Source organism: Pteropus alecto, unplaced genomic scaffold (assembly GCF_000325575.1).
Source record: "Pteropus alecto unplaced genomic scaffold, ASM32557v1 scaffold276, whole genome shotgun sequence".
Taxonomy (NCBI): Eukaryota; Metazoa; Chordata; class Mammalia; order Chiroptera; family Pteropodidae; genus Pteropus; species Pteropus alecto.
The window spans coordinates 2,623,942-2,650,525 of NW_006438074.1; the positions used below are offsets into that span (position 1 = coordinate 2,623,942).

Below are 26,584 nucleotides of genomic sequence, written 5' to 3' on the forward strand. Positions count from 1 at the left end.
ATTGGTCATGCATTAGCAGATCTGTTGTCTTTTAACTCTTGCCACTAATTTTCTTAAAATAAATTATACATTTTATTTCAATATATCAACAATTTTAAATATAATAATGTAAACAGCAATAAATATCCATTAAAAATGATCATTATAAAATGTTCAGTATAGGACTTTTTAACATGCTAATATACATCGATGATGATGTGTATAGGCAGGGAGCCAACAGAGATGAATAAGATGATGAGATGAAAGATCAAACTTAAAATTATTTACATAGGTAATTTCAAGGGTCATGTTCTAATAATTCCATGGTGATTTCTGAGATACAAGAGAATTTTAAACTATGCTAAGATAAAAAATACATTCTGGATGATAAAGCAAGAACACTCTCTTTTAATCTGAGCTAACAACAAAGTACTTTTTTAATTTTTAAAAATTACTTTGTGTATGTGGGCTCTTTTTTATTAATTTATTTTTTATTTTATTATTAGTTTCAAGTATACAATACATTATAGTTTATGAAACAGTCCCCCTGATTACTATATCACCCCTCTGGCTCTACACATAGCCATTACATTACTGCTGACTGCATTATCTATGCTGTGCTCCCTATCCCCGTGACCATCTGTCAACTACTATTTTGTACTTTTTTAACCCTTCACCGCTTTCTCCCAGTCCCCTCAGCCCCTTCCCCTCTGGCCATCACCTGATTGTCCTCTCTGTTTGTGAGTTCATTTTTCATTAGTTTGTTCTTTTTGTTCCTTAGATTCCACCTATAAGTGAAATCATATAGTATTTATCTTTCTTTGTCTGACTTATTTTACTCAGCATAATAACCTCTAGGTCCATCTGTGTCGTTGCAAATGGTAGGATTTCATTTTTTTTTTATGACTGAGTAATATTCTATTGTATATATGAACCATAACTTCTTTATCTCATCATCTGTTGATGGGCATTTAGGTTGCTTCCTTATCTTGGCTATTGTAAGTAGTGCTTCAATGAATATAGGGATGCATAAATTTTTATGAATTTTTGTTTTGGTTTTCTTTGGATAAATACCCAGAAGTGCAATTGCTGGGTCAAAAGGTATATACATTTTTAATTTTTTGAGGACCCTGTATGAGGGCTCTTTAAATCTCTGTGGGAAAAGGAAATAGAAATGATGTCAGGGAAGAGAACAGGATAGAGTCTTATTTATTCATCTCTTGTTGGGTCCCTGCTTATATGCAGTCACATGCAATTACAAGAACAGACACATACAAGAATCTTTGCAGTAGCATTGTTATAGCAAAAAAAAATTAGCAGCAATCTGAAAGTTCATTAATAGGTTTATGGTTAAATAAACTGTTATATTTATGTAATTGTACCATGCAGCAGTATAAAATAATAAAGTATATCCATTCAGTCATTCATAGGACAAATATTTATTGAGTCCCTACTAATTCTAGGTGCTAGGAATAAGGCAGAGAACATGAAAGATATGGTCCCTGCCCTCATGGATCGTCTATGATAGTAGAAAAAAAAAAGAAAATACAAGCAAGCAAATAAACAAGAAAATTTCTGTGCTGTGAACAAAATACAACAAGATAATGTGACAAAGAAAAATATGTAGCAAATGGGGGTTCCACTAGGTAAGATGACCAGGGAAAACTTCATTAAGATGCTGTTTAAGCTGAGATCTGAATGATGAGGAGAAGCCATCTATAGGAAGAGTTACAGGGAAGAGTTCCAGGCAGGGAAGATGGCAATGGCAAAGGCTCTGATGCTTGAGTTAAGAGAAATAGGCCATTATGATTGGAATAGAGTTTAAGACAAAGAAGTAGTGAAGGGCCAGATTGTATGGGCCGTTGACATTATAAAGGTGTTTGGATTTAATTTCACCTACATTGGGAATACACTGCAGGGTTTTAAGAAAGTGAGTGGCATAACCTGATTTACATTTTTAAATATCTCTGTGTGGAGAATGAATCATTGGAGGGATAAGAAAGCCAGTGTGGAAGCAGGAAGATCAGTTAGGAGACTATTAGACAGTAGTCTAGATAAGAGCTGATGGTACTTTAGGCCAGGGAAGCAATGGCAATGAAGTAGAGGTATTCAAATTATTCTTTGATAGTAAATGGATTACTTTGTGAAGGGTAAGAAAAGTGAAACAATGACTACTAGGTTTTTAGATTGAAAAATTCAGGGGTCAATAGTATTACTGAAATGAGTAGGACCAGGTTAGAAATAGGTTTGGTGGAGAAAATCAAGAGTTCTGCTTTGCATATGTTAAATTCAAGATGCCCATTAGAAATCTAAGTGGAAAGGTCAAGTAGACAGTGGGATATATGAATCTGAAGTTTAGGTGGGGAAAAGATTGGAGTAGAGTTATCCAGGAACTGGTTGAAATAACCTAGGGAAAGGATGTAGAGGGTGGAAAATAGTTCAGGAATGAGCTTTGAGGCATTTCAGTCGAGAAGTTCTCAGAGGAGGAGTGGCCAGCAAAGGAGACTGAGGGCCAATGAGAGAAGAAAATATGATATAATGGAAGGGAAAATAAACTGTTTCATGAAGAAAAAGGTGTAGACTGTGAAAATGCCGCTGAGAGTTCAGAAAAATGACAGAGAAGATAGCACTGGATTTGACAACATGGAGGCTGCTGCTCACCTGACAGAAAAATTTCAGTGGAGTGGTGAGGATGGAGGTCAGATTGGAATGCATTGAAGAGAGAGAGTTGAAGGAGAGGACAGGATAAAGTATGACAAACAGAAAACATAAGACAAGATGGCAGAAAAAGCCCAAATATACCAATAATTCCAATAAGTGTAAAACAAACAGATTCAGATTTAGAGAGACACCAAGACTCTCAGATTTGATTAAAAACACTAAATCTCAGTATTTGTTCCTTAAGAAACACATCGTAAATAAGTCCACATAGAAAATTTAAGAGAAAAAGAGGAGTGTGTCATGCTGATAAAAGAAATTATCAATCAAGATAATATGACATTCATACATACAATATGTGCATGCACCTGACACCATATCTTTGAATTATGTGAAAGAAAAACTGACAAAATTATAGAGATAATAGTTTCATAATCATAATGATAAAATTTAACAAACTTCTCTAATAAATGAATAGATCAAATAGCCCCCAAATAGCCTAATTAGCTAGACAGATTTCAAAAACAAGATTAACAATCTTAAATAAATATATAAAGATTTTCAAGGTAGGCGACAAATTATCCATTAAAAAATAAGTATATAAAGACCTTCACCTCCAAAGATATTTTTTCAACAATATCTGGAATATTTTCAAATACTGACCACATAGAAGAAAAAGTGAAATATTTAAAACTTAATGAAAATAAAAGCACTAATACTGAAACTTCTGGGTGAAGCAAAATGTTCCCTCAAGAAAAATGTATAACATTAAATGAATTTATTAGAAAACAAAAGAGATTTAAAGTAAATTGGCTAGATATTCAGTTAAAGAAGATGTAAACCCCAAGAAAATAGAAAATAAATAAAAGTAATAGAAGTAATTAATGAAATAACAATTTTTTAAAGCTGAAAAATTATTCTTTGAAAAACTAATAAAATATAAAAAGTTCTGCAAATGCTGACTGATACCTTAAGAGACAATGTAGAAATCAACCCTATTAGGCAAAAATAATAGAAATAACTATAACTATTACTCACTCATTGTTACTATTATAACTTCTACTATAGGCTCTAGTCAAAGCACAAGGATGAAAAAGAAGTAAGAGGCATATAGTTTTAAAGGAAAAAGTCAAAAGGCCATTATTTGCAGATGATATCATTTACATAGAAGAAAAATGATCAGTTCTACTGTGGAAGTACTATGGCAGTATTACTGTGGAAAGGTGGTGGAAATAAAATCAATATATAAAAATTTATAACTTTCTTTTATACCAGAAATAGCCAATTAGGGGAAAAAATGTTTAAAGATAGAACTGACATAGCAACAAAAACTATAAAAACCCAAGAATAAATATAATAAAAGTGGCATAAAGCATTTAGAAAAAGTAACTATTGAAGGGCATGAAAGAGCTGAATAAATAAATATACTATGTACATGGATGAGACAATGCAATCTTTTAAAGCTGTGCTTCTTTCCTAATTATTTTAGAAATTAATGTGACAACATAGTTTAGAGAACTTAATAACCAGATTTTGAAATTCACATGGAAAAATAAAGCTGCACAAATGTCTAAGACAATTTTGAGAACAATGAAAACTATCAGATATCAAGACATTAAAAGCTAAAATATGTAAAGAGTATAATGTTGTAATAATGTAAAAAGTGTAGTGTACTAATATAAAAAGTAGAGGAGACAGAGATCAATGAAACAAAATAGAGAGCCTAGAAATTGATTCATACAAATATGGGAACTTAACCTGTGATATAAGTAACATCAGAAGTAAGTGGTTCTTCAATAAATGATATCAAGATAATTGAGTCTCCATAAAGATAAAAAGTAGGTCCCAAATCATGCACACAAAATAAAATTCAGATGGAGTAATTAAATACAGATGGGAGAAAAAAAAAACCCAAATTTTATAAATATTGGAGGAAAATATGGGGAAATAATCTTGTGACCACACGGTAGGGAAGACTTTCATAAATAATACTTTAAAAGCATGAACCATAAAGATAAATAAATTTACTATTTGTTTATCATATCTTTTGCAGTACAGACTTTTTTTAAGTCTGTACTGCAAAAGATATGATAAACAAGGTTAAAAAACAAGTGACAGACTGGGAGAAGATATTTTGCAATTTAAATAAAGAGTAAAATACTCCTAAAATCAATTTTTAAAAGACATCCAATAGCAAAATGGGCAAAGCACATGAGTAGGCAAGCCACAAAAGTAAACTCAAATGGCTATAAAGTATTCCATTGCGTTAAGGAGCAGAGATGCAAATGAAAGCAATGTGATCCCATTTCATAACCGTGATCAGTAAAAACTAAAAAGCGTAAATATAGGATGTGTTTGCAATGATGAGAAGCAAAAAGTACTGTTTATTGGCAGTGTAAATGGTACACTTGCTTTGGATAGTAATTTGGTTCTATCTACTAAAATTATAAATGTGTATAACTCATAACCCAATAATTTTACTTTGGATATGTACCCAAGAGAAACTCTTGTATAATTCCACAAGGAAATTGGTACAGAGGTGTTTATAGAATCTTTTTAGTTTTCGCTTTTAAAAAATGTACAATTCAACAAACAAAGTTGTGCAAACATCACTAATTCTAGAACATTTTCATCATTTCCTCAAAGAAACCCCATACCCATTAGCAGTTATTCCCCAATCTCTCCTTCCCTGCTCACTAGCATAATTTATCTACTTTCTATCTCTGCAGATTTACCTAAACATTCCATATAATGAATTCATACAATATGCAGTTTTTTATATCTGGCTTCTTTCACTTAGCATATTTTCAAAGTTTATCCATTTTGTAGCATGTATCAGTACTTAATTCATTTTTATGATTGAATAATATTCCATTTTTTGGACATCATACATTTTGTTTATCCATTTATCACTTGATGAACATTTGGGTTGTTTCCACTTTGCAGCTGTTATGAACATTCATGTACAAGTTTTTATGTGGACATGTTTTTAATTTTCTTGGATAATACCTAGGAGTGAAATTGTGGGGTTATAACTGTTTACACTTTGAGGAACTGCCAAACTGTTTCCAAATTCACTGCACCATTTCTCATTCCCACTCGCAGCATATGAGAGTTCCAATTTCTCCACATCCTCACTAAACTTGTTATTGTCCATCTTTTTCATTACAGTCATACTGTGTGTAAAGTGATATCTCATTGTAGTTTTGATTTGCAGTTCCCTAATGACTAATGATGTTGAGCATCTTTTCATGTGCTTATTGGTCACCTGTATATCTTCTTTGGAGGAGTGTCATTCAAATCCTTTGCCTGTTTTAAAATGGAGTTATTAATCTTTTTGCTATTGAGTTGAAAGGTCTTATATATATCTTGGATACTAGACTCTTAGCAGATATGTGATACAAGTACTTTTCTCACATTATGTGGATTGTCTTTTGTCTTTTTTGATGCTGTCCTTTAAGACACAAAATTTTCAATTTTGATGAAGTCTATTTTATCTATTTCTTTAGTTGCTTATGCTTTTAGTATCATGTATAATAAATTATCGCCTAATCTAAGGTCACAAATATTTATTTATTTATTTCTAAGAATTTTATAGTTTTAGATCTTAAATTTAGTTGTTAATTAATTTTTGTAAGTTTACTTTTTTATTTGATTTTTTTAGCGATTTTAAGTTTATAGAAAAACTAAAAGTTTCCATATATCCTCTATTCCATTATTAACATCTTGTATTAGTACATTTGTTATAATTGATGAGCCAATATAGATATATTAACTAAAGTCCATAGTTTATATTAACTCTCACTCTTTGTGTTGAACGTTGAAGCACATTAATATAAAATAGCATATTACCATATGAAAGACGCCAATCTGAAAAGGTTGCTACTGTATGGCATTCTGGAAAAGGCAAAACTGTGGAGACAGTAAAAAGATAAGTGGTTGCCAGGGGCCTAGGGGGAGGGAGGGAGGAATAGGTAGAGCAAGGGAACTTTTAGGACAATGAAATTATTTTGTGTGATACTATAATTGGGGATACATGTCATCGTACATTTGTCAACCTATAGAATGTACTGGAGCAGGATGTTCATGATAGTGGAGGCTGTGTGAGCCATAGGGGAGGGGACCCAGGGAAATATGAGACCTCTCTGAACTTTCAGTTTTACTGTGAACCTGAAACTGCTCTAAAAAATAAAGTCTATTATTTTCTTAATGAAAAATATCAATAATCTAGATTGTCCATTGTAGAGAAACAGATGAATCAATTGTGACATAATTATATGATGAAATACTATATATACAGTTGACCATGTACAACATGAGTTTAAACTGCGCAGGTCCACTTATACATGGATTTTTTTCAATAAATACTTACAGTACTATAAATGTATCTTCTCTTCCTTATGATTTTCTAAGAACATTTTTCTCTAGCTTACTGTATTGTAAGAATACAGTATACTAATACATATAACATACAAAATATATGCTAATCAGCTGTTACTGGTAAAGCTTCCAGTCAACAGTAGACTATTAGTAAATTTGGGGGGGAATCAAAAGTTACATGCAGATTTTTTGACTGGAGGAGGTCTGGGGTGGGGGGCGGGGCAGTGCCCCTAACTCCTGTGTTGTTCAAGGGTCAACTGTAGGAGGTAACAAATAAATTAGATCTACACATTATAAGCATGGATATATCTCAAAAACATCGTGCTAAGTGAAAAAAAGCAGTTGAATGATACTGATGTAAATTAAAAACAAAAAAATATATTTTGGTTATAGATATACAGTTATGCACATAAAAGTAAAAAAAAAAAAAATGGACTGGAAGGACTCATGATAACAGCTGCCTCTGTGAGCTTGAGAGGAGATATCTGGAGTAGTCTGCCACTTTCTTTGGTCTCTCCCTGCCCTTGCATGGGAGGAGCCAGTTTTGGATTACACTGGAGAAGCTCCCAAGATTGGAGAGTGTAACTTCACAAAGTTCTCTTAACTCTCCTAACTGCACTATAGCAATCATGATTCATGTCACTAATATTCAGGGTCTTGAGCTTCTTACCATAAAATCCAAGATTATAAGAAATTGCCTTATTTCTCTTAATACATAAACAACACTAAGAGCAAAACACATCATTCTTTTATCACAGATTTTAAAAAGAATAAGTATCAAACAATAGTTTTGATCACCTTCAAGTTGGGTGTAATTTCACACACAAGCTAAGTGAGCAGTAAATAGTGCAGCTCTACTACTGGTAAAGAAAAGGCAACACTTCACAATACTCACTGTGTACAGGACATTTTAACAAACTTTTCAGCTTTATATCCTACTACTCCTTTCTAAGTACCTTGATGTTCCAGACAAACTGCAGTCTGTTTGCCAAACATGTCTAACACAACACCATTTCCATGCTTTGGTTCATCCTATTTATTCTACTAAAATGTATCCTCTGACCCACCATGCTGCTTAGCCCCTCAAAATTTTAATTTAGAACTATTCGACAATGCATCATAAAGTTATAGCCTGCCTGACTGAGGAAATATTCAAGAAGACTGCACATGATTATCTGCTATTATTATAGATTTATGAATTGGGTGAGAAGTTGCCATATATATGGGCTCTAAGATTCCATATACATACATACATATATACATATATATATATTTAATTCTAAACTCACCATTAACATATGTAACAATGGGAAAGTGTAGACAATTTATTTTTAGGAAAGGCAGGAAAATATTTCAGATGTAAATGTCATATTTGGGTTTATAATTGATTAATGATATAAATTAAGTTACATGTTAATTTTTAAAATTTACAGCTTGTGTCAATGAATAATTTAAATAAGATTTTGGGAATATGCTGCCAAGAGAAATAAAAATTCTTAAAATGTTTATTTTGTAAAGCTATTTGAAACACAATCCCATTTCCATGCTTTAATTCATCTTATTTCTTCTACCTAAAATGTATTCATTCTGCAGAGTAGAAAATGCTGAGGAAGTATTGTTGTTTTTTTTTTTACTTTATTCTAAGAGCATTATCACAGCATTTGTTAGAAATGAGCAAAACTAACACTATCCATTAAAATAAGTTTGGTGGATTTTATACCTTAAATTAACCCAGGTGGAAAGGGGAGCACCCTTTAGATAATAGGGAAATTAGAATCCATGTTATTGTTACCAACTCCAATTGAGTCCCATAAATCTGGGCCTGGAGGGGTGTGGGTGAAATGGGTAAAGGGGATCCAAATGTACAAACTTCCAGTTATAAAGTAAGTCATGGGGATGTAATGCACAGCATGGTGACTTTAGATAATACCTACTATATTGCATAATCGAAAGTTGCTAAGAGTAGATCTTAAAAATCCTTATTAAAAAACAATTTGTAACTATATATGAGGACAGATGTTACCTAGACTTACTGTGGCGATTAGTTCACAATATATACAAGTATCAAATCATTATGTTGTACACTTAAAACGAAATATAGTTATATGTCAATTATAGCTCAATTAAAAAAAATTCTGGGCCCGGAAACCTTAGGGACCAGGGGAGCCTTTAAATATGCTTAAGTAAAAAAGTTGGTATTTAAGCCCTGAATATATCTCATCTCCATTTTAATTATAAATAACACTTTAATTATAAAACTCAGCTTGTGAAGTAGCTTGTTATATGAAAGATTAAAGAGCAACTGTACAAATATGCTCATGAACACATTTCTATATATTATTAAAAACTAAAGTTATATCCCTATATATACTGAATATTTTCTTTCCAGATTTGGTCTTAATTCTAAAGAAAATATCTTAAAACTAATTCAGATACAAATTGCATTCTATTCAACAGGGAATTATAGTAAATACACATAAAACATTTTAAATATTTGCATAAAGTGATAAAATTCTAACCAGATAAATTAAAAGCATAAAAATTTACAACTTAAAATTTTAAAACAGCTAAAACAGTTAAACTTTTTAGATCATTGACATTTTTGAGAATCTGAAGAAAGTTGTAGAATTTTTCCCCAGAAGAATGCACATGCTGAAGCCTTTGTAGGGACTGAGTATTCAACATATATTAATTGAATGCTTGCTATACCCTAGGGATGCAGAGTAAATAGAGGAACAAGCTATTTTTCCTCATGGAGCTTATACCATAGAGATGAAGACAAAAAAATTTAAAATACATAAATGCGTTACAATGGATTTCAGTTATAAGAAGCTATAATTTAGGACAAGGGATAAACCTATTTGAAGAGGTAATACTATTGTATTAATTTTTTTTTTTAAGAATCCATTTATCTAAAAAAAGTCACTGATTATGTAACAAAGGAAACTTTATGTATTAAGTCAAGTATTGCAAACCACATAATTGTTAAGTTTAGGGACTTTTTTTAAAAGTATAGTTGGCATACAACATTATATTGGTTTCAGGTGTACGATACAGTGATTCGACATTTATATACCTCATGATGCCATCAAAACTATGTCTAGTAACCATTTGTCAGTGTGCAAAGTCATCACAATATTATTATTATTATTATTATTATTATTATTATTTTAGGCAAGGCAACCCTTGGTTATCCTCACAGATTGCAAGAACCTTGTCAGCTTATAACCCCTTATTTTTTATACTTACAGCACCTGGTCTCCCATCCGAGTTCCAACCAGGCCTGACTCTGCTTAGCTTCCGAGATCAGACATCCAGCTTGTTCAAAGTGGCATGGCTATAGACATCGTAATATTATTGACTACGTTCTCCTTCACCTTTTTTTTGCCAACTCCCTTACCTGCTTCCCTCTGGTAACCAGCAGTTTGATCTGTTTTTATGAATCTGTTGGTAAGTGTATGAACTTTTAAACTAAAATAAAGGACTTTATGACATTTAAGGTTGAAAATAAACCTAATGATATTGCAGATATTATGAACATTCAGTATAGGTCATAAAGCAATTTTAAAATTAATTTGGCTTTCAGAAAATGGGGGAAAACACTTAAAAAAAAACAAACATTCTATCATATCCTGTTGCTTGCAGTACTAGGGGCTGGGCTTTTTAGACAATCATGGAAAATGCACCAAAATTAAAGATGATGAAAGGAAAAAAGGGCAAATTAGGAAATACCTGCTAGTTAGTGCTTATTTCTGTAAACATTTTTATTAAAAAAAAATTTAATGTTTCATTTATTTTTCTTTGAATTTTCCCTACTGTGTGACTCATGAGAAAGTGTTTTATAAAGACCTGGAGTGGTCAGGTGGGCTTAAATATTCAGACCTTTCTAAAATGTCCTTTACAATTAGCATGTTAAAACTTATTTTTATTGTGCTATTTATAGCTCATGTAACCACAATCAAAATTCAAGTGTAAAAGCTTTTTCTTAACTTATGTATACAATAGAAAGAACTAGAAAAATATGACCAAAATTTGACAAAATATCCAGCATACTATGTTCGGTTACTCTTTCTCAAACTATTGCCTCTGCCCTTTCTCAAAATATCTCCTTAGCAAACAAAACTCCCTTCAGAAAAACAAATTTAACTATAAAGTTGAATTTAAAAAATTGGCCCTTACTGATGTCCAGATTAAATAGTTTGGTTTTTATTTATTTATCCATTTTATTTATTGTGGAGGTGATCGACTTAGAATTTCTAATTTTATTTTATTTTTTTATTTTAATTATGGCGACATTGACAAAAAGTTTGATTTTTAAATCTAGAGTAAACATTCTTGGTTAAGAATAAAACTGCTGTGGCAACAAAAAAAATCTTTGCTGTATAAAATTATACAGCAATAAAAACACCCCGATTATACACAATAAAAACATTTTAGTATTTACATACTCATCTTTATAAAGTTATGAAAATTTCCTTTAAATTATATTTATATCATTGAATTAATCTTTGTTGTCTTTGAAAGACGCATGTTAAAAAATTACTTATAAAGCTATTAAATAAAATAATTATGTAAATCCGTAGTAGCATTGCTTTATATTAGGTCTTATAATAAGTTTCTGGCAGATCTAGTCTTTGCAATTCACATATCATGGCATTTTAAAAATCACAAAATGAAATAGCCATGTTTATTCTGCTTGAAAAAGTACCCGTTTCCTAGTATTATGATTAATTCATGAATTAATGTTTAGCAGTCAACTATGTACAGATGGCCACAGATTTAACCGAAACATTTTATGTGTTTTTAAAAGAAACTATGAAATGTTTTACTAAAAATACAATGTAATATCATTAATGGAACCCAAGGTCAGTTTGAATTTTAAAGAATTTCTTCAGTGTCTATTACTGAAAAAAAAAAAAAAATTAAGGAAAAAAAAGAGAAAAGATTCCACAACCCCAGAGTTCCTAAAGTATTCAGCTTTTCTCCTAACATCCTAACTTTACATTTTCTCTTAACATCTTTATACTTTTTTAATTCTTCAAACCATCTCAAATTTGTGGGATTACACAGGGATCTAACTTAAAGTTTCTTTTAATTCTTAAATGGAAACACAATTGTCCCAGCATAATTTGGTGAATGCATTGTATTTTTATCATGCTTTAAATATGGAGCAGCTTTTAAAATATAGAATCTCTTAGCTTAAAAAATGAACTTACCACTTCACATGTGGGTTCTCTAAAAGACTTTGAAAAGTAGAGGTTTGGCATTTCCTAAAGCAGAGATATGACAAGATCATTCCCTCAGTCAAAAACCTTGACTGAGCCCACCTTTCCTTAAGACCAAGGTTTAGCTTCTGTCTACTTAGCATCCACTATAGGCCTTTCCAATCTTATTTCCCTGTCACACCATTTGATTTGGCTACAAAAGCAGAAAACATGTGCAGCTATCTATGCCAGCACTTTGTTTATAACCTTGTAATGATGCTTCTTTTACCTACTGGTATTTCTCAATGTGGTCACTGTCAGTATTTCGGGTAGAAAAGTTCTTTATTGCAATATATTTAAAAGCCCTGGCCAGCATACCACTAAGTGCAGCAGTATTCTCTGACGTCTCCCTTCCCCACCATCCTAGTCACGATGACAACCAAATAAATTTCCCACATTTTCTTGAACATATCAGCTCTACCCCTCAGTTGGAAGGGAGAGGGGGGAAAATTGATATTGAAGCAGAAATGACAAGATATCACCACCATAAGGCATTTTCCCAGCTCCCCTTCTAATCTCTAGATATTCAAATCAATCTTGTCTTTCAAAGGCTATCTTTTTCACAAAACTTTCCTAAATTCTCTCAGCTGTAGATCTATTCCTCTTCTGATTCTCCTCCTACATGGCATTATCTCTATATATCCATTTATCCACCCACCCACCCACCCATCCATCCATCCATCCATTTTCCCAGTATTTATTGAGCACTTATAATGTACCAGGCACACTGACCACTTTCTTCTTAGATTATGGCTCTTTGCATAAATGTCTGGTCTAACATATTATAATCTCAGGTATAATCCCATGTCTGATCCACCTCTGCATCTCCCAAAATGTTTCATACAGAGCTAGCGCTCCTACTGAATGTTAGAGGAATGAAAGTTACTGAATGCTGACACAAGTTTTAACGTACATTCCAAATATTTATTCAAAGACAGAATATTAAAAAATATTTAATCAGTGCCTTCTATTACTGAAAACAGTACTCTGATTTTGAATAAAATGCTTCAGGGAGAAAGCCTGCTAAAATGGAAATCCTAGACACTTCATAAATCTTTAGCCGATAATACAGAGACAAATGCATAGAAGACAGACAAAACAAAACACCTTCCAATCCTGAATTTGGCTTTTATTTTTAAATACATTTAGCATGGAACTATCATAGAACAGAAAATAATAAAACAAAGAAATGGAATACTTTCAAATATCTTTAAAGCTGGATATAAAAATTAATAAGATAGCATAGACCCACATTATAGGAAAGAGTCCCAAAAACTCAATCCATTAAACACATTTTGAAATAAAAGTTCTTTGCACATTTCTTAACGTACCGGTATGTTCCCAAGTGCCTTGGTTTCCTTTTAACTAATAGTAAAGGTCCCAAATTTAGTTGCTTATTTAAAATTATCTGATTTAATGTTGGTAAAAATTACCATGTCCCTAAATTCTCAATCAGAATTATAAAAATATGAGCTCAAATAGTTATGCTGCCCAAAATAGAAACATCTTAAGTGATACGTCTGGATAATCAGGCAGATATTGCACTAAAGTCAGTAATTCCATACCTGATGCTCATTTATATGGAAAGTTAATTCTCCTCTTTATGAAAAACTTACTACAAATAAATAATGTTAACCTAATTATACTTCAAAATATAAAGGCACAAACAGAATAAAGAATAGTTTAATACTATACCCAAACTTTCCACTGTGAAAATAAAAAGTTGAAATAGGATCTAAATACTGATACTTTTAGATTTTATAATTTACCTTAAGTAGCTAATAAGTGGGTATTAAAAGGTAATTGTTAAATCCAATCCTTTCCAAGTAATTTAGAAAAAAGGTTTGTTTACATATGATGCATGTGCATTGTCCCATCTATAAATTTCAATTACATTTCCATTCACTGGAAACATCTACTTGCAGTATAAACAATCAAGACAATGTACAAAAAATATATCTTGTTCCTATAACTTACAATGCACAGAAAAATACCTACAAAAATGGAAATATTTATCGGTTTAGTTTCCCAATAAATTAGAAAGTTTAGCCCATTCCACACTTCTTTCTAAACAAAGGCTAAAGAATTAAGTGTTTTACTCTAGCCCTGTTAGCTTGACATATATTTTAAAAATATTGCCTGATTATATGTAACTTAAGTTAGCATCTTATTTTTATATCACAGTATACATGGCATTTCTCAATACAGCAACAGAAAGGCACAATTAGCAACCAATAAAATTCAGTACCTGAATTATTAAACTGAAGTCCAGAACAACTGCAAATAAAGTACATTCAACACAGTGTACAGAACTGGAAAAAAAATTTTAAAAAAGGTATCCAAAAAAGAATTTTTCTGAAAATTTGGTCCATTAAAAATGCCTCCCATGTTCAACATCCTGGGTAACATGAAAGGTGATGGCAGTGTAAAAAGAGGCAGTAAATCAATGTGGTAGCATATGAATTCCGATCTAGTAATTATGCAATTTAATTAGGAAATGGCTCCCATAGTAAATAAACATTAAATATATGTGTTAATAACAATATACCTGTATTAAGTCCAAATACACAGGCACAGCTATTTGCATATTATTAATGATTTTATAATACATCCCCACAGTTTAAAAAACTCAGGTATGTTATTTTATATATAACATATATTAGATATATAATTATATATTATATGCCTTAACATATATTATATATAACTTGAATCCATAACAGCACAAAACTCTCCAAATATTACATGAACATTCTAAATGGATACTTATCATTTTCTCAGTGCTGAAATAGCTCAGCTCACCTAAAACATCTGGATGATAAAATGCACTGACTCATGAATTTACTTAAATAATTATTTAAGTTAAATTCCTGCAAAAGCCTAACTCTGATTTGGCTTTTAACTAGAATGTATTTTTAGATATTAATAACTGATACCCTTCTTTCTTATAAACAATATTTCTCCATCAAGAGATACCAATAAAGAAAAATACGTAAGGAACCAAAAACGTGATAGAGAAACCGACCATTCCATAGGTAATATACCGATAAGGAAGTTCAACTTCCATGTGCTGTCTTGCTTTTCGAATATCATCACATGGTATATTGAATATTTTACAGGCTAAAGGAATGGTGATCTTTTTCATTATATCTCTGACTGTTAGTACAAATACCATTCCTATGAAGATCCGCAATATGGCTTTTCCAAACAGAGTCACTGTAATGGGAGGCCCAACTAAAGGTAATCTATCCAGAGGAGGATCTAATATTAGACCCATGTTATAGGTAACATGAGATCCACATGCAATTCCAGCACCACTTCCTAGAATCTCAGCTGTGTCTCCTCGGGATGTACTCCAGGTGTCAAGAGTGAAAGAAAAGATACCCAAGGCTAAATGAAGCCCAACGATGATTAAAGGAGCATATTTGTGAGTTTGGTTGAAGTTGTCAATCAGGTCCACAAATGGATAGAAGATAGCTAAGATTAAAATGGTATATAGGAATCCAGCAATAATATCCTGGGAAAAGAGAAAAGTAGAGTTGTTTAGTATAATACTATTTTTGGCATTAAAATATATACTTCACATTTCAAATATTAATAGATATAAATTTTTAAAATGTCCTCACATTCTCATTCTCAAAGTAAACTTTACTAACTGGTCTAAAAACTATTTTAATGATAAAGAAGATTAATAATAAAAGAATTATGTTTTCACAGTTCTACCCTTTTATAAATTAACAATATAAGCTAAAAGTATATATAAATGTTTAAGTATTTATAAATTTAAGGCAATACATATATACTACACACAAATTTTATAGTTAATGAACAATTAACTATGCTTGAATTATGTAGTTTGATTTCTGGGAAAAAGAGTATACTTATTTATCAAAGTAACCATCTTTGTTTTCATTAAATACATAATTATTTCATGATTAAAGAGGATACAAAGCCTGGGTAGTTTCCTTTTGCCATTCATTCACTAAACGAATACTTACTGAGTACCTACATGTGCCTGGCGCTACTTTAGGGACTGGTACATTGCTTAAAAAATGACAAGATTCTACTGTCATAGAGCTTACATTTTCGTGGGGAAGACTGACAATAACTCTGAGATAAAAAAAAAAAAAGTAGATAAACATTACAATTTCAGATAGTTGTGTTATGAAGAAAACTAAAACTGGGCAATGGGATAGTAAGATGAAAGGCCCTATTAGAGTGATTAGAGAAACTTGCCTGAGGAGGTGACACTTGAGCAGAGACCTGATTCCAAAAAGGAGTCAGCACTATCTTTAGATCTAAGGAAAAGCATTCCAAGGAAAGGGAATACAGTCTGAAGGGCTTGAGGCAAGAAAGAACCTAGTGGTTCAAGGAATTGGGAGAAATCCAGTGTGACTCAAATAGTGAGCAAAGGAAAAAGGTATGAGGTCAAAGAGATAGGCAGATGCCAAATCATGTAGGGCCCTTATAGGCTAGGTAAAGAGTTTACATTTTATTTCAAAAATGATAGGGAACCACTGAAAGATTCCAAAGTAGGAGTGCAGTACTCTGCTGTGTAGAGAATGAGTTATAGAAGAAAAGTTCGGAATGGACAGGAGACCACTGGAGACACTGGTGGGAAGCTACAGCAGTGGTAAGAAGTACAGGGATGAATTTAGTAAACTATTTTAAAATTAGAGTTGACAACTTGAACTTGTGATAGACTGAATGTGGGAGAGAAGCAAAAGAAAAAAAGGATCAAAGATGACTCCTAGTTTTAAGCCTGAACAATGGGGTAGGTGATAAAAAAATGGTTTACTGAAGGAAATAAAGCTCTTTCTGACTCATTCCTGACATGAACAAAAATGTTCCAGAATTTCCTCCTTAAAACAAAACAAAAACCACTGCGATCTACTCTCTATCACTGAAAATTTTTTGTCAGGGGTTGCTTATGTTCATTCATTGCTTCCATTTCCTCACTTTCTACTTTTTTTCTAAACTCATCACTGCACTGAAACCACTCTTTTCATACTACTTGGCTTTATGCTGCCAATAACAGTGGTCACTCAACATTATTCAACACAGTTGAGCAGACTAGTTACTTGTTTTTCTGTCTTACAAAGCTACTATGTTTTCTTTTTATGTTCCCTGGTGTGGGTCTGCAAGAATTTCTCCAGGATATATATCTAGGAATGGAATGGCAGAATCATAGGTATGTGCATGTTCAATTTTACAAGACACTAAAAATTTTTCAAAATGTTTGTAAAAGTTTATATCCCATCAGTTGTTGCATTGTCCTGATTACTTTTTTTATAAGTTAATGGGCTATTCCTTTTCTATGCAATGTATATTTGTGGGCAACTGTCCTTTTGGATTTTCTTCTTTCTGATTAACATTTCTTTATATAGTCTTCATATAAATCCTTTATCAGTAAAATCTATCAACAATATGTAATATAAACATCTTTGAAATTTGTGGCTTGCCTTTTCATTTTTTTTTATGGCATCTTTTGATGAACTGAAAGTTCTAAATTTTAATGTAGTCATATCAGTATTACTTAAGAAAGCCTTTTTTGCTGCAAGATCATAAAGGAATGTTATTCAAAAGTTTTTAAGTTTGCCTTTAATATTGAAGACTTCAATATACCCCAAATTCTTGTCATTGTCCTCACTGTGCAGTAGCAATCCAATAAAAACTTTGTCGTGGATTGGCAAAGTCAACAATACAATGCTTGAAATCATTGTTCTAAACTATATTCAACTCCAATCAGAATACTATGTAATATAAAAACAGATACAGAAGATACAATTACTAAACAGACTAAGAATTGAATATTCAACTAAAAATTTTTCAGGAAATAGATTTTCTTGTTCACCACCACCTTCCCAAGTAGCTTAGCATATTGTAGACACTTAAATACTTGTTGAATGGATGAATGAATGAACAAATCCTTTATAGGAATTTTTAAATCTATTTTAACAAAATCTACTAAGTTACTTGTAAATGAATTTCTTCATTGTTTTTCAACAATAATTGTATTATAGGTATTAGAAAAACATTTTAAAATTTTATTTCTATATAAAACAAGTTTTCACTGATATTTTCCTATTCTACAATATGGAGTGAGACTTTCAAATTTTAATTGTTTTATATATAAGTGACTCTTTTTATAGTAAGTGCAAAAAAGATATAATCAACAAAATGTTTCTGAAAGTATCAACTAAGGCAATAAATACCACTTGTATATTCAAATTTCTTAGAAGGACATATAAAGCATTTCACATCTGGCTTATGCCTATCATTAAGCTTCAATGCCAGATCCCATAATAAATTTATACTCTCCTCTCATTTTGGAATTACCTTTCCCATCTATATTTTAGGCAAACTATTACATATACTTTGAGATTCTGCTCAGGCATCTATCTCCTCCATAAACTTTCTCTTCCTACCCTATAATAGGGAACTTCTTCCTGTTTGCTTCCTTAGCATCTTCTACATTCCTGAAAAATTGTTTTCCTTCTTTGCTTATTTATTTCTCCTGTTGACTCTGTTCACAACTTTTGCTGCCTGTTAGAATCACTCAGAGAACTTTACAAAAATATTGGTGCATGGGCCAATCCTCAGAGGTTCTGATTTAATTGAACTGGAGTGAGGTATCACAATTTTTTTTTTTTAAAGCTCCCCAGTTATTCTATTGCGTAGCTCCAGTTGAGAATTACTGTTACATATTTATATTACATATTAATATTTAGACTAATTTCTCAAAGACAAAGACTTCATCTTATTTATACATATAGACCCAGTGACTGGCACATAGTAAGCAATAAATATTTGGTTAGTTAAATTAAGACAGTTAAAATAATTCTTTAGATTTATCACATTTTGCCTGACAAAAACTGTAAGAGAAATAGATGAAACATAATTTCTTGAACTTTGGCTAAAGACATTTTCAGGGAATAATAATATTTTCTGTGCTAAAAACACTGTTGTAATACTTTACGTTTATTGTCACGTTTAATCCTCAAAACCATCTTGATATGGCTTGTCTGAGACAATCTCACTTTGCTCTGTTGCTCCCACAATAAATATTAAAAGTACCTTTTTTCCCCCTTTCGGAAGTGTCCAAATTTCATAAAAGTTTATGGTTAACTCACTTACCAATTTTTAAATAAAGAAAACTAGACTAAGGTCATGTAGCTAGTTATTTAATCTCATAGATCGAAGTGCTCAATACATTTGTTGGGAGAAAAAAGGAATATTCTCAGCATCAGGAATCAGACATAGGGAGTGAAGAGAAACTAAATTTTCAACACTTTTTGTGAACATGAGGTCTTCCATGAAAACTCAGTGATACACACTAAAAGTTACCTAAGAAATCCGGTTAATTGAATTTTACTGCAGTTACTCAAGGATTCTACAAGTAACTCAAATTCTGACCAAACTTTTGAATATGGAGATCGCAAATTATGACTGTCAAACTCTATTCTTCATATTTCAAACTCCTAATTGCCAAATAATTTCAGTTTATTAGGTTATGTTCCTTTGTTTGCTATCTTAAACTTTCTTTCCTCACCTGTAATTAAAAGCACAAGTCTTGGGGAATAACTACAGGATTTTCGCTACCAGGACAGAGGCTGTTGCTTTATTTTATTTAAATTTCATGACTGATTCAAAAATTTAATTTATATGCTAATCTGGAAATGTCCTGAGTCTTATAATTCTCACAGAATGTGTACCAGATTAGATGTTTTAAGTAAATGACAACTGATGAGTTATTTATATAAAACCATCCATATATACTCAGAGGTTAAGTGAAAGAAGGGTTAATAACTCTTCAGTTGGCAATTTTTTAAAAAAATTACAGTTCTTTCATATTATAGATGTAAGTATAGATGTTTATGCCTGTAAAATTTTTTTATAACACCTTAAAAGTGGAAAAATCAATTAAGTGATTTTTAAAGACTTTTTTGTTTGATCATTTTTATATTAATTCTTTGAAAAAAGAATTCTTTAAAATAACATATCAATTATACTTTTAAAATTATATTTCAGTATGACATAAAACATCCAATATTTATTATCCTCTACTTCTTTTTCCATGACTATTAAACCTAGATTGCTACAAGTCTCTATACAAATCTGCTTCGTTTTCCGAGTTATTGCTTATGATATTACCCTGATTAGTGAGGGCATATTGACTTCCATGCAACAAAACCAGAAGGAACAAACAACTGAGTTCAAGACATAAACATGGTGGCTCTCACTGTGATATTTAATGTATTACATTAAAATGTAGAACTAAGTACTTTTAAGCATTACAACACAAAGTGTGCAATAAAATTAATGTTAGAGGTAACATAAAAAACTCAAAGTAGCAAATTTTCCAAAATTAAATTTAGCAAATAATTTCGGATACTTATTAATTATAATTTATTCCCTAAAAGTTAATAATTATACACTTAAGTGGAATATTCAGGGTTATCAAGTTTATTATAGATAATATCAAATACCGTAAATTCAATAAACATTTACCATGTATTAAATCTGGAATTTTCTCCTTTTTTGTTTTTCCTGATGGGGAGATAGAACAAGAGAGGCTAGTCATTAGCTGGGACTAGAATTTAGAACTCCAGTTGTCTCCAGGTGTTTTTTTGTTTGTTTGTCTGTTTTTATATTTCAGGTGTCCTGCTTCTAATTTTACTTTTTTTTTTATTCCTGCTTCTAATTTTAATCTTCCAGTGACGCCAACAGGGTTTCTAACAACAAAATGTATTTTTGGAATGATTGTCTTTGATTATTTATTTATTTTTTTTTTAATGGTGACATTGGTTAACGAAATCCAGTAAGTTTTAGGTGTACAATTCAACAGTAAGGCATATATATATTGCATTGTGTGTTCACTGCCCATGATTGACTTCTTTAAGATCAAAATTTCAAAATCCATCCTTAATAATAAAATTCAAATTTAATATATGCTCACTAAAGAAAAACTAGAAAACACAAACAATAACAAATAGTTATTATCCAGGAATAACTACTATTAAAACTCTTAGTGTTTACTGATCTAGATCTTTCTCTACAACTTAGTTTGAGTTTTTTTAATTGGCTTAACCAGTTTGATTTTTATTTCTTGTTATAAAAGGAGTTAGAGGTACATACTACTTCATAATCTCACTATCTTTCTTAAAAGCCTTTCCATAAATACATATAAACTTTTAGTACAATTTTGGGTAAATGTAATTACCACATATTCATAATTTTACTAATGTAGAAATAAAACAGTAATTTGACAAATACTCAGTCTAATAAGTTAAAAATAACTTGTGTTTTAAGAAATTAAATTTTGAGTGCTAGGTTTGATAATAAAGAAAAAATGGGTATAGTAACTTTACTTTTCTGGAAATAAAAAAAAACAATTTAGGAAAATAGGCAGATATTAAAAATAAACAAAGCTGTTGCTCTTAGTGTTGTAACAATAACACAGCATATAGCAAATACTGAAGTATTCATTATAAATTATTTAGAACACATTATTAGAACTCTCTTCTTAATGTTAATGAAGATATCAGCTTAGATAATATATCTGAGCACCTACTAGCAACTTCTAGGGCACATTCTGCCTACAGTTCCATACTAATTTCATTCTAAACAGTGAAGATACACATTATGATCAAGAAAATAGTTTCATAATGGGTATAATTTCACATATTAATTAAATAATAAGCAATATATTATTGATTAGAAATGGTTGTGGTTATAACATAGAATCACAATTTATAATGCTTGCATGTTATCTGTGATTTTATTTTTAAAAGAAAAAGAAAAACTTGTAATACTATACATGGGACAAGATGATTTTCGAATCGTTAAAAAGACTAGAGTTATCAGAGTCGTTTGACAAAAATAAATTAATATTGTTTTTATTTCATCTGATTCAAGAGTAGACATTATCTGGTATAAAAAAATTAACTAAACTCAGCTTGAATATTTGATGAATCCTCTAAACATTTCTTTTTTTTTTTTAAAGAGCAACATCTTTGGGATTATATATTCAACATAATCAGATTCTTATTACTCATTGTATAACAATAATGAATCTAGGGATAGATAATATTATCTAGTATCTTTTCCTTCAAGAAATAGCAAGGATTCATTGTTTTATCACTCAAAGATGCATAACCATTTGGAAGTGTTTTAGGAGTGACATTGCTAACTTTTGGGAGTAGAAAGAAATAACTCTAACAAGGCACAAAGAAGGATAATAATATTTTCTTGTAATATTAGATTTGATATAAGACTATGATACTTAGTCTCATTATAAAATTAGTAGAGATTAGTTGAAAGAACTGTATATAAATTCACAATTTGTGTTAATTATAAAAAGTCAAACAAATAATTTGCTTATTAAGATCATATTTGGGACTTCTGGAAATTTACTAGTGAAGGGGTAGCTGCTAGACGCAAACAATCTAAGTAGGAAATAGAAACTCAGTATTTCCACAGCTATGACAAAAGCTAATGAGATATTTTTATGAGTAGAAAATTCTAAAAGTGAAAGCTGTTAAAGAAAAATTTGGTATAACCCATTAGAAATTTTTGGATTCTGTGAATTATTTCATGTATCTCCACCCTTTTTCTGATCCTTTATCTAGCAACATAAAACATAATATGTTCATAGTATGTCTTAAGAGACACCACACTAGATACAAGGGATAGAGAGAGAAAACATACAGTTGCTTTTCTCATGTTGCTCATTGTCTAGGGGCGACAGATAAGAAAAAAAGCAATTTGTTTAGGATAAATGCTATGCCAGAATTATGCTCAAAATGGTCTGGAAAGAAGGGTCACCTAACCAGTCTGAAGAAACGAAAGATGGGAAAGATAACGAGGCTTTTAAGAGCACTTTTTTGAGTTTTGAAGAATGGATAAGATAGTTAGGCTAAGAAAAGTAAAGGACATTTCAAGCAGAAATTACAGCAATCCTAAAGGTATGAAGGTAAGAAACACCCCTTGTATTTATTGTATTTATGTTTTCGAAAGTATACTATAACAAGAGAGTGAACATTGCATGGAGATGTGTCAAACCAGAAATAGTACTACAAATTAAGAAGCTGTTGCAGTAACCTGGTTAAGATAAAGCAAGTCAGAACTAAGGGAATGTCAATAGGAACAGAGAGGAAGGGAAGTGAGTAAGTGTGGCTGAAAAGAGTACAAGGTCCACGTGCTGCTGCTTTTGAAACTGAATTGCATTCTTTAAAAAAATATCTGCTGTGAGCCCTAAAATATTGTTGGAAAAGAAAACTAGCGTTTAATATGTATATATCAGTGGTATCAGGATAGTTTAAATACATTTGAAGTTTCTAGTCACTGGGTCTTCATTAATAAGTAGATCTCTCCTTGGTTTCTGTAGTCACATTATTGGTTTTGACTCAGCATTACGAGAGGCATAGAAGAGAATGAGAAGGAAAATAAAACTGAGACTGGAAAAACGGAGAAATGTTATCCTGAGTATAATACTTGGTTACTGTGGTTGCTGGGAACTCTTTTTTATGAAATAGATGATTATGTTAAAACTTCACAAAACATGTTACTTTTACAAAACACAGATTTACAATAACTATTTTCTTATTTAGGTTTCATTAGTTTGCAAATGACTAAAAATTATTAAAATGCCTGTCAATTTCAGAAAAAAAAAAAAAAAACCACTATGAACACATTTTCCTTACCAGAATGGAGTGCATTCCCATGTAAATTCTACTTAGGCAAACTAGGGAACACCAGCAGGGAACAAGAATCAGTCCATATATAAGAGGATACTGAAGAGGAAAAAAAGTAAAATTAGTTCAATAAATTAGGGTAAATTTAAACAAGCAAATAAAAAATAAATCGCTATACTATAAAATTCCATGAAAACAAAAACGATGTGTTTTTACTCCCCATTGTATTCCTACCACTAACCCTAAGCATGGCACACAGTAGACATTCAAGAAATACTTTTGCATGAATGACCAAGTGAATGAAATCTAATGTTTCTATACTCTTCATTGTGAGAACTGACTCATTTTTGCTTCTACAGTAAAGATTGAATTACCAGCATGATACAGAAAAATAAAAACAGGTAAGAGACATACTTTTAATATGGTTCCAAAATGAAAGCACCTCTGAAATAGAGCCTGAATGTGGCCCACGTAGTGGCCCTCACTTCCTCAGGGAGGAAGACTGGATATTATATCCTTCTCACTTCCATTAGTAACTATCTGCAATTTCTATTGACATTTCCCCATCCTGTATTCAATATACAACATTTTGTAACTTGTTTTCCACTCTGCCCCGTCCCTTCACTAAAATTTCAAATGGTAATCTCATTGTGAAATATTTTGATAGGATACTGGGAGCAGAAGGTCATAAAAAGGAAAAAAAAACCCAATATGTAGACAATTTTTGCTTTCAATGGCACTAGTTTGAGTTGGCTTTAAATCTCCTGGGATTAGAGGGAGGGGAAAAAAGAATGGATAGGCATGATGATAAGTTTATAAAGAAAGGGGAAAGGGCACATTTGAGGAAGTTTATACCTCATTACTTCAAATTTCTGAAGAACTGATCTAAATAATTATGTATTATCTTTGACTTCTTCCTTATCCTTCATATTCAACCAATAACCAACTCTTGCTGATTTTACCTTAGAAATATTTCTTGATTCTGTCATCTCTTCTCCATCCTACTTACATTGCCCTTGTTCATTCAGATCCTCAGTTTCTTCTTTAATTCTACCTATTTTTCTGGCCATTTTTCCATATGCATGAGGAACTTGGTTAATGGGGCAAACAGATATTACCATGTAATAAAGTAAATGCTATGACAGGAGTATAGTAGAAGTTCAGAAGGAGTCTAAGGAATGGGCATTTAACTTAGTTTAAGTATGTTAACAAAGATTCCCAGATTAAGTAAAATTCTGGTTGTCCTGAAAGATGAGTAGGATTTAGTATTTAGAGAAAAGAAGGAGTGAGTACAGAGCAAAAAAGGTGGAGGGCATTACAAACAGCAAGAACACCATAAGCAAAGGCTGGTGTGCAAGACATTATAAGTGGTGTGGTTTTCTAGTAGAAGCTTACAATCTTGCTGGGGGGAGGCACTAAATAGCAAACATAAAAATATGTAAATTAGATATAAATGTTAAGTAATACAATATATAAAATATACAAAATATGTAATAAAACGTGGTAGTATTATGGAGAAATAAAGAAAGAGCAGGTATTGAAGAAACATTAAATGTTCATCAAATACTCCTTGTGCCCCTCCTACATTTTATTTACCTGCAGCTAGATTGGGTCCAAGTGACTAGTTTTGGGCAATGAGCTGGTGGGGGGAAGTGACTTATGACACTTTCAATCATTCTATGAACTCTCTCTTCCCCTCAGGTGTGACCCTGGAAGGCACATGTTGAGATTTATCACAGGATGGGCAAACTTCTTTCAACCCGGGTTCCTGAGGTTCTAAGGAGAACAAAGCTGTTTGCTAACTCATAATAAATATGTAGCACAAACGAGAAATAAACTTTTGTTGTTAGCTGAGATTTGGGGATTAAGTCATTCCCAGAGCATAACCAAGCCTATCATAATTAAAACAGTAATAGAAACAGGATCAGGAGTTGAGGAGTGTGTGTGGGACAGGTTAAATTATTAAATAAAAGACAGTCGATGTGGGCTTTTTGAGAAGCTGAGATTTGAGGCAAGAGAAATTAGCCAAGCAGACATCTGAGAGAGAACATATACCAGGCAAGGGGATCAGGTAGAACAAAGTCTCTAACGAGGAAATGTGGCTGGTAAGGAGACTAATGTGTCCAGAACAGAGAAAGCAAGTAGGAGCTGAGGTGAGAGAAGTATGATGGCCAGAGCAAGGAGAGCCCAAGAGGCCACTATAAGAAATTTGACTTTTATTGTGAATCAAATGGGGAGCCATTGCAGGGTTTTGAGCAGAGCAGTGTCATGATGGCTGCTATGTTGAGATTAGATAATAAGAGATCAAGGGTGGAAACAGGGAAACTAGTTAGGAGGCTGTTGGTATAATATACGTGAGAGATAACAGTGGCTTCTGTCTCTGTATCAGTCACTCAGGCCTTTTTAATTTTTCTGTTAATTAAAAAAAAAAAAACTGTTAATAGCAAAGGACACTCAAAGAAGTAAACGACAACCAAGAAACTCTCCTTTGCTTTTTCACTTGGAACCTATAAGAAAGTAAAAATGTACAAAGTTATTGATGGGAACTATTTGTACACAAAAGATTGAAGAAAAATTCATTTATAGAGTCTTAAAAGCTAAGACTTG

General features: G+C 31.7%; 1 protein-coding gene across 1 annotated transcript in view; it reads right to left on the reverse strand.

The window, feature by feature from the left end:
* Window positions 1–13,183: 13,183 nt before the first annotated feature.
* The window catches only part of SGPP1 (sphingosine-1-phosphate phosphatase 1), a 33,176-nt gene continuing 19,775 nt past the window's right edge, over window positions 13,184–26,584 (reverse strand). The window contains exons 2-3 of the mRNA XM_006915112.2: window positions 23,987–24,076; window positions 13,184–15,798 (exon numbers count right to left, since the gene is read on the reverse strand). Of these exons, the coding sequence (XP_006915174.1) occupies window positions 15,247–15,798; window positions 23,987–24,076 (642 nt within the window). The 3' untranslated portion in view covers window positions 13,184–15,246. The remainder of the gene's footprint in view (window positions 15,799–23,986; window positions 24,077–26,584) is intronic.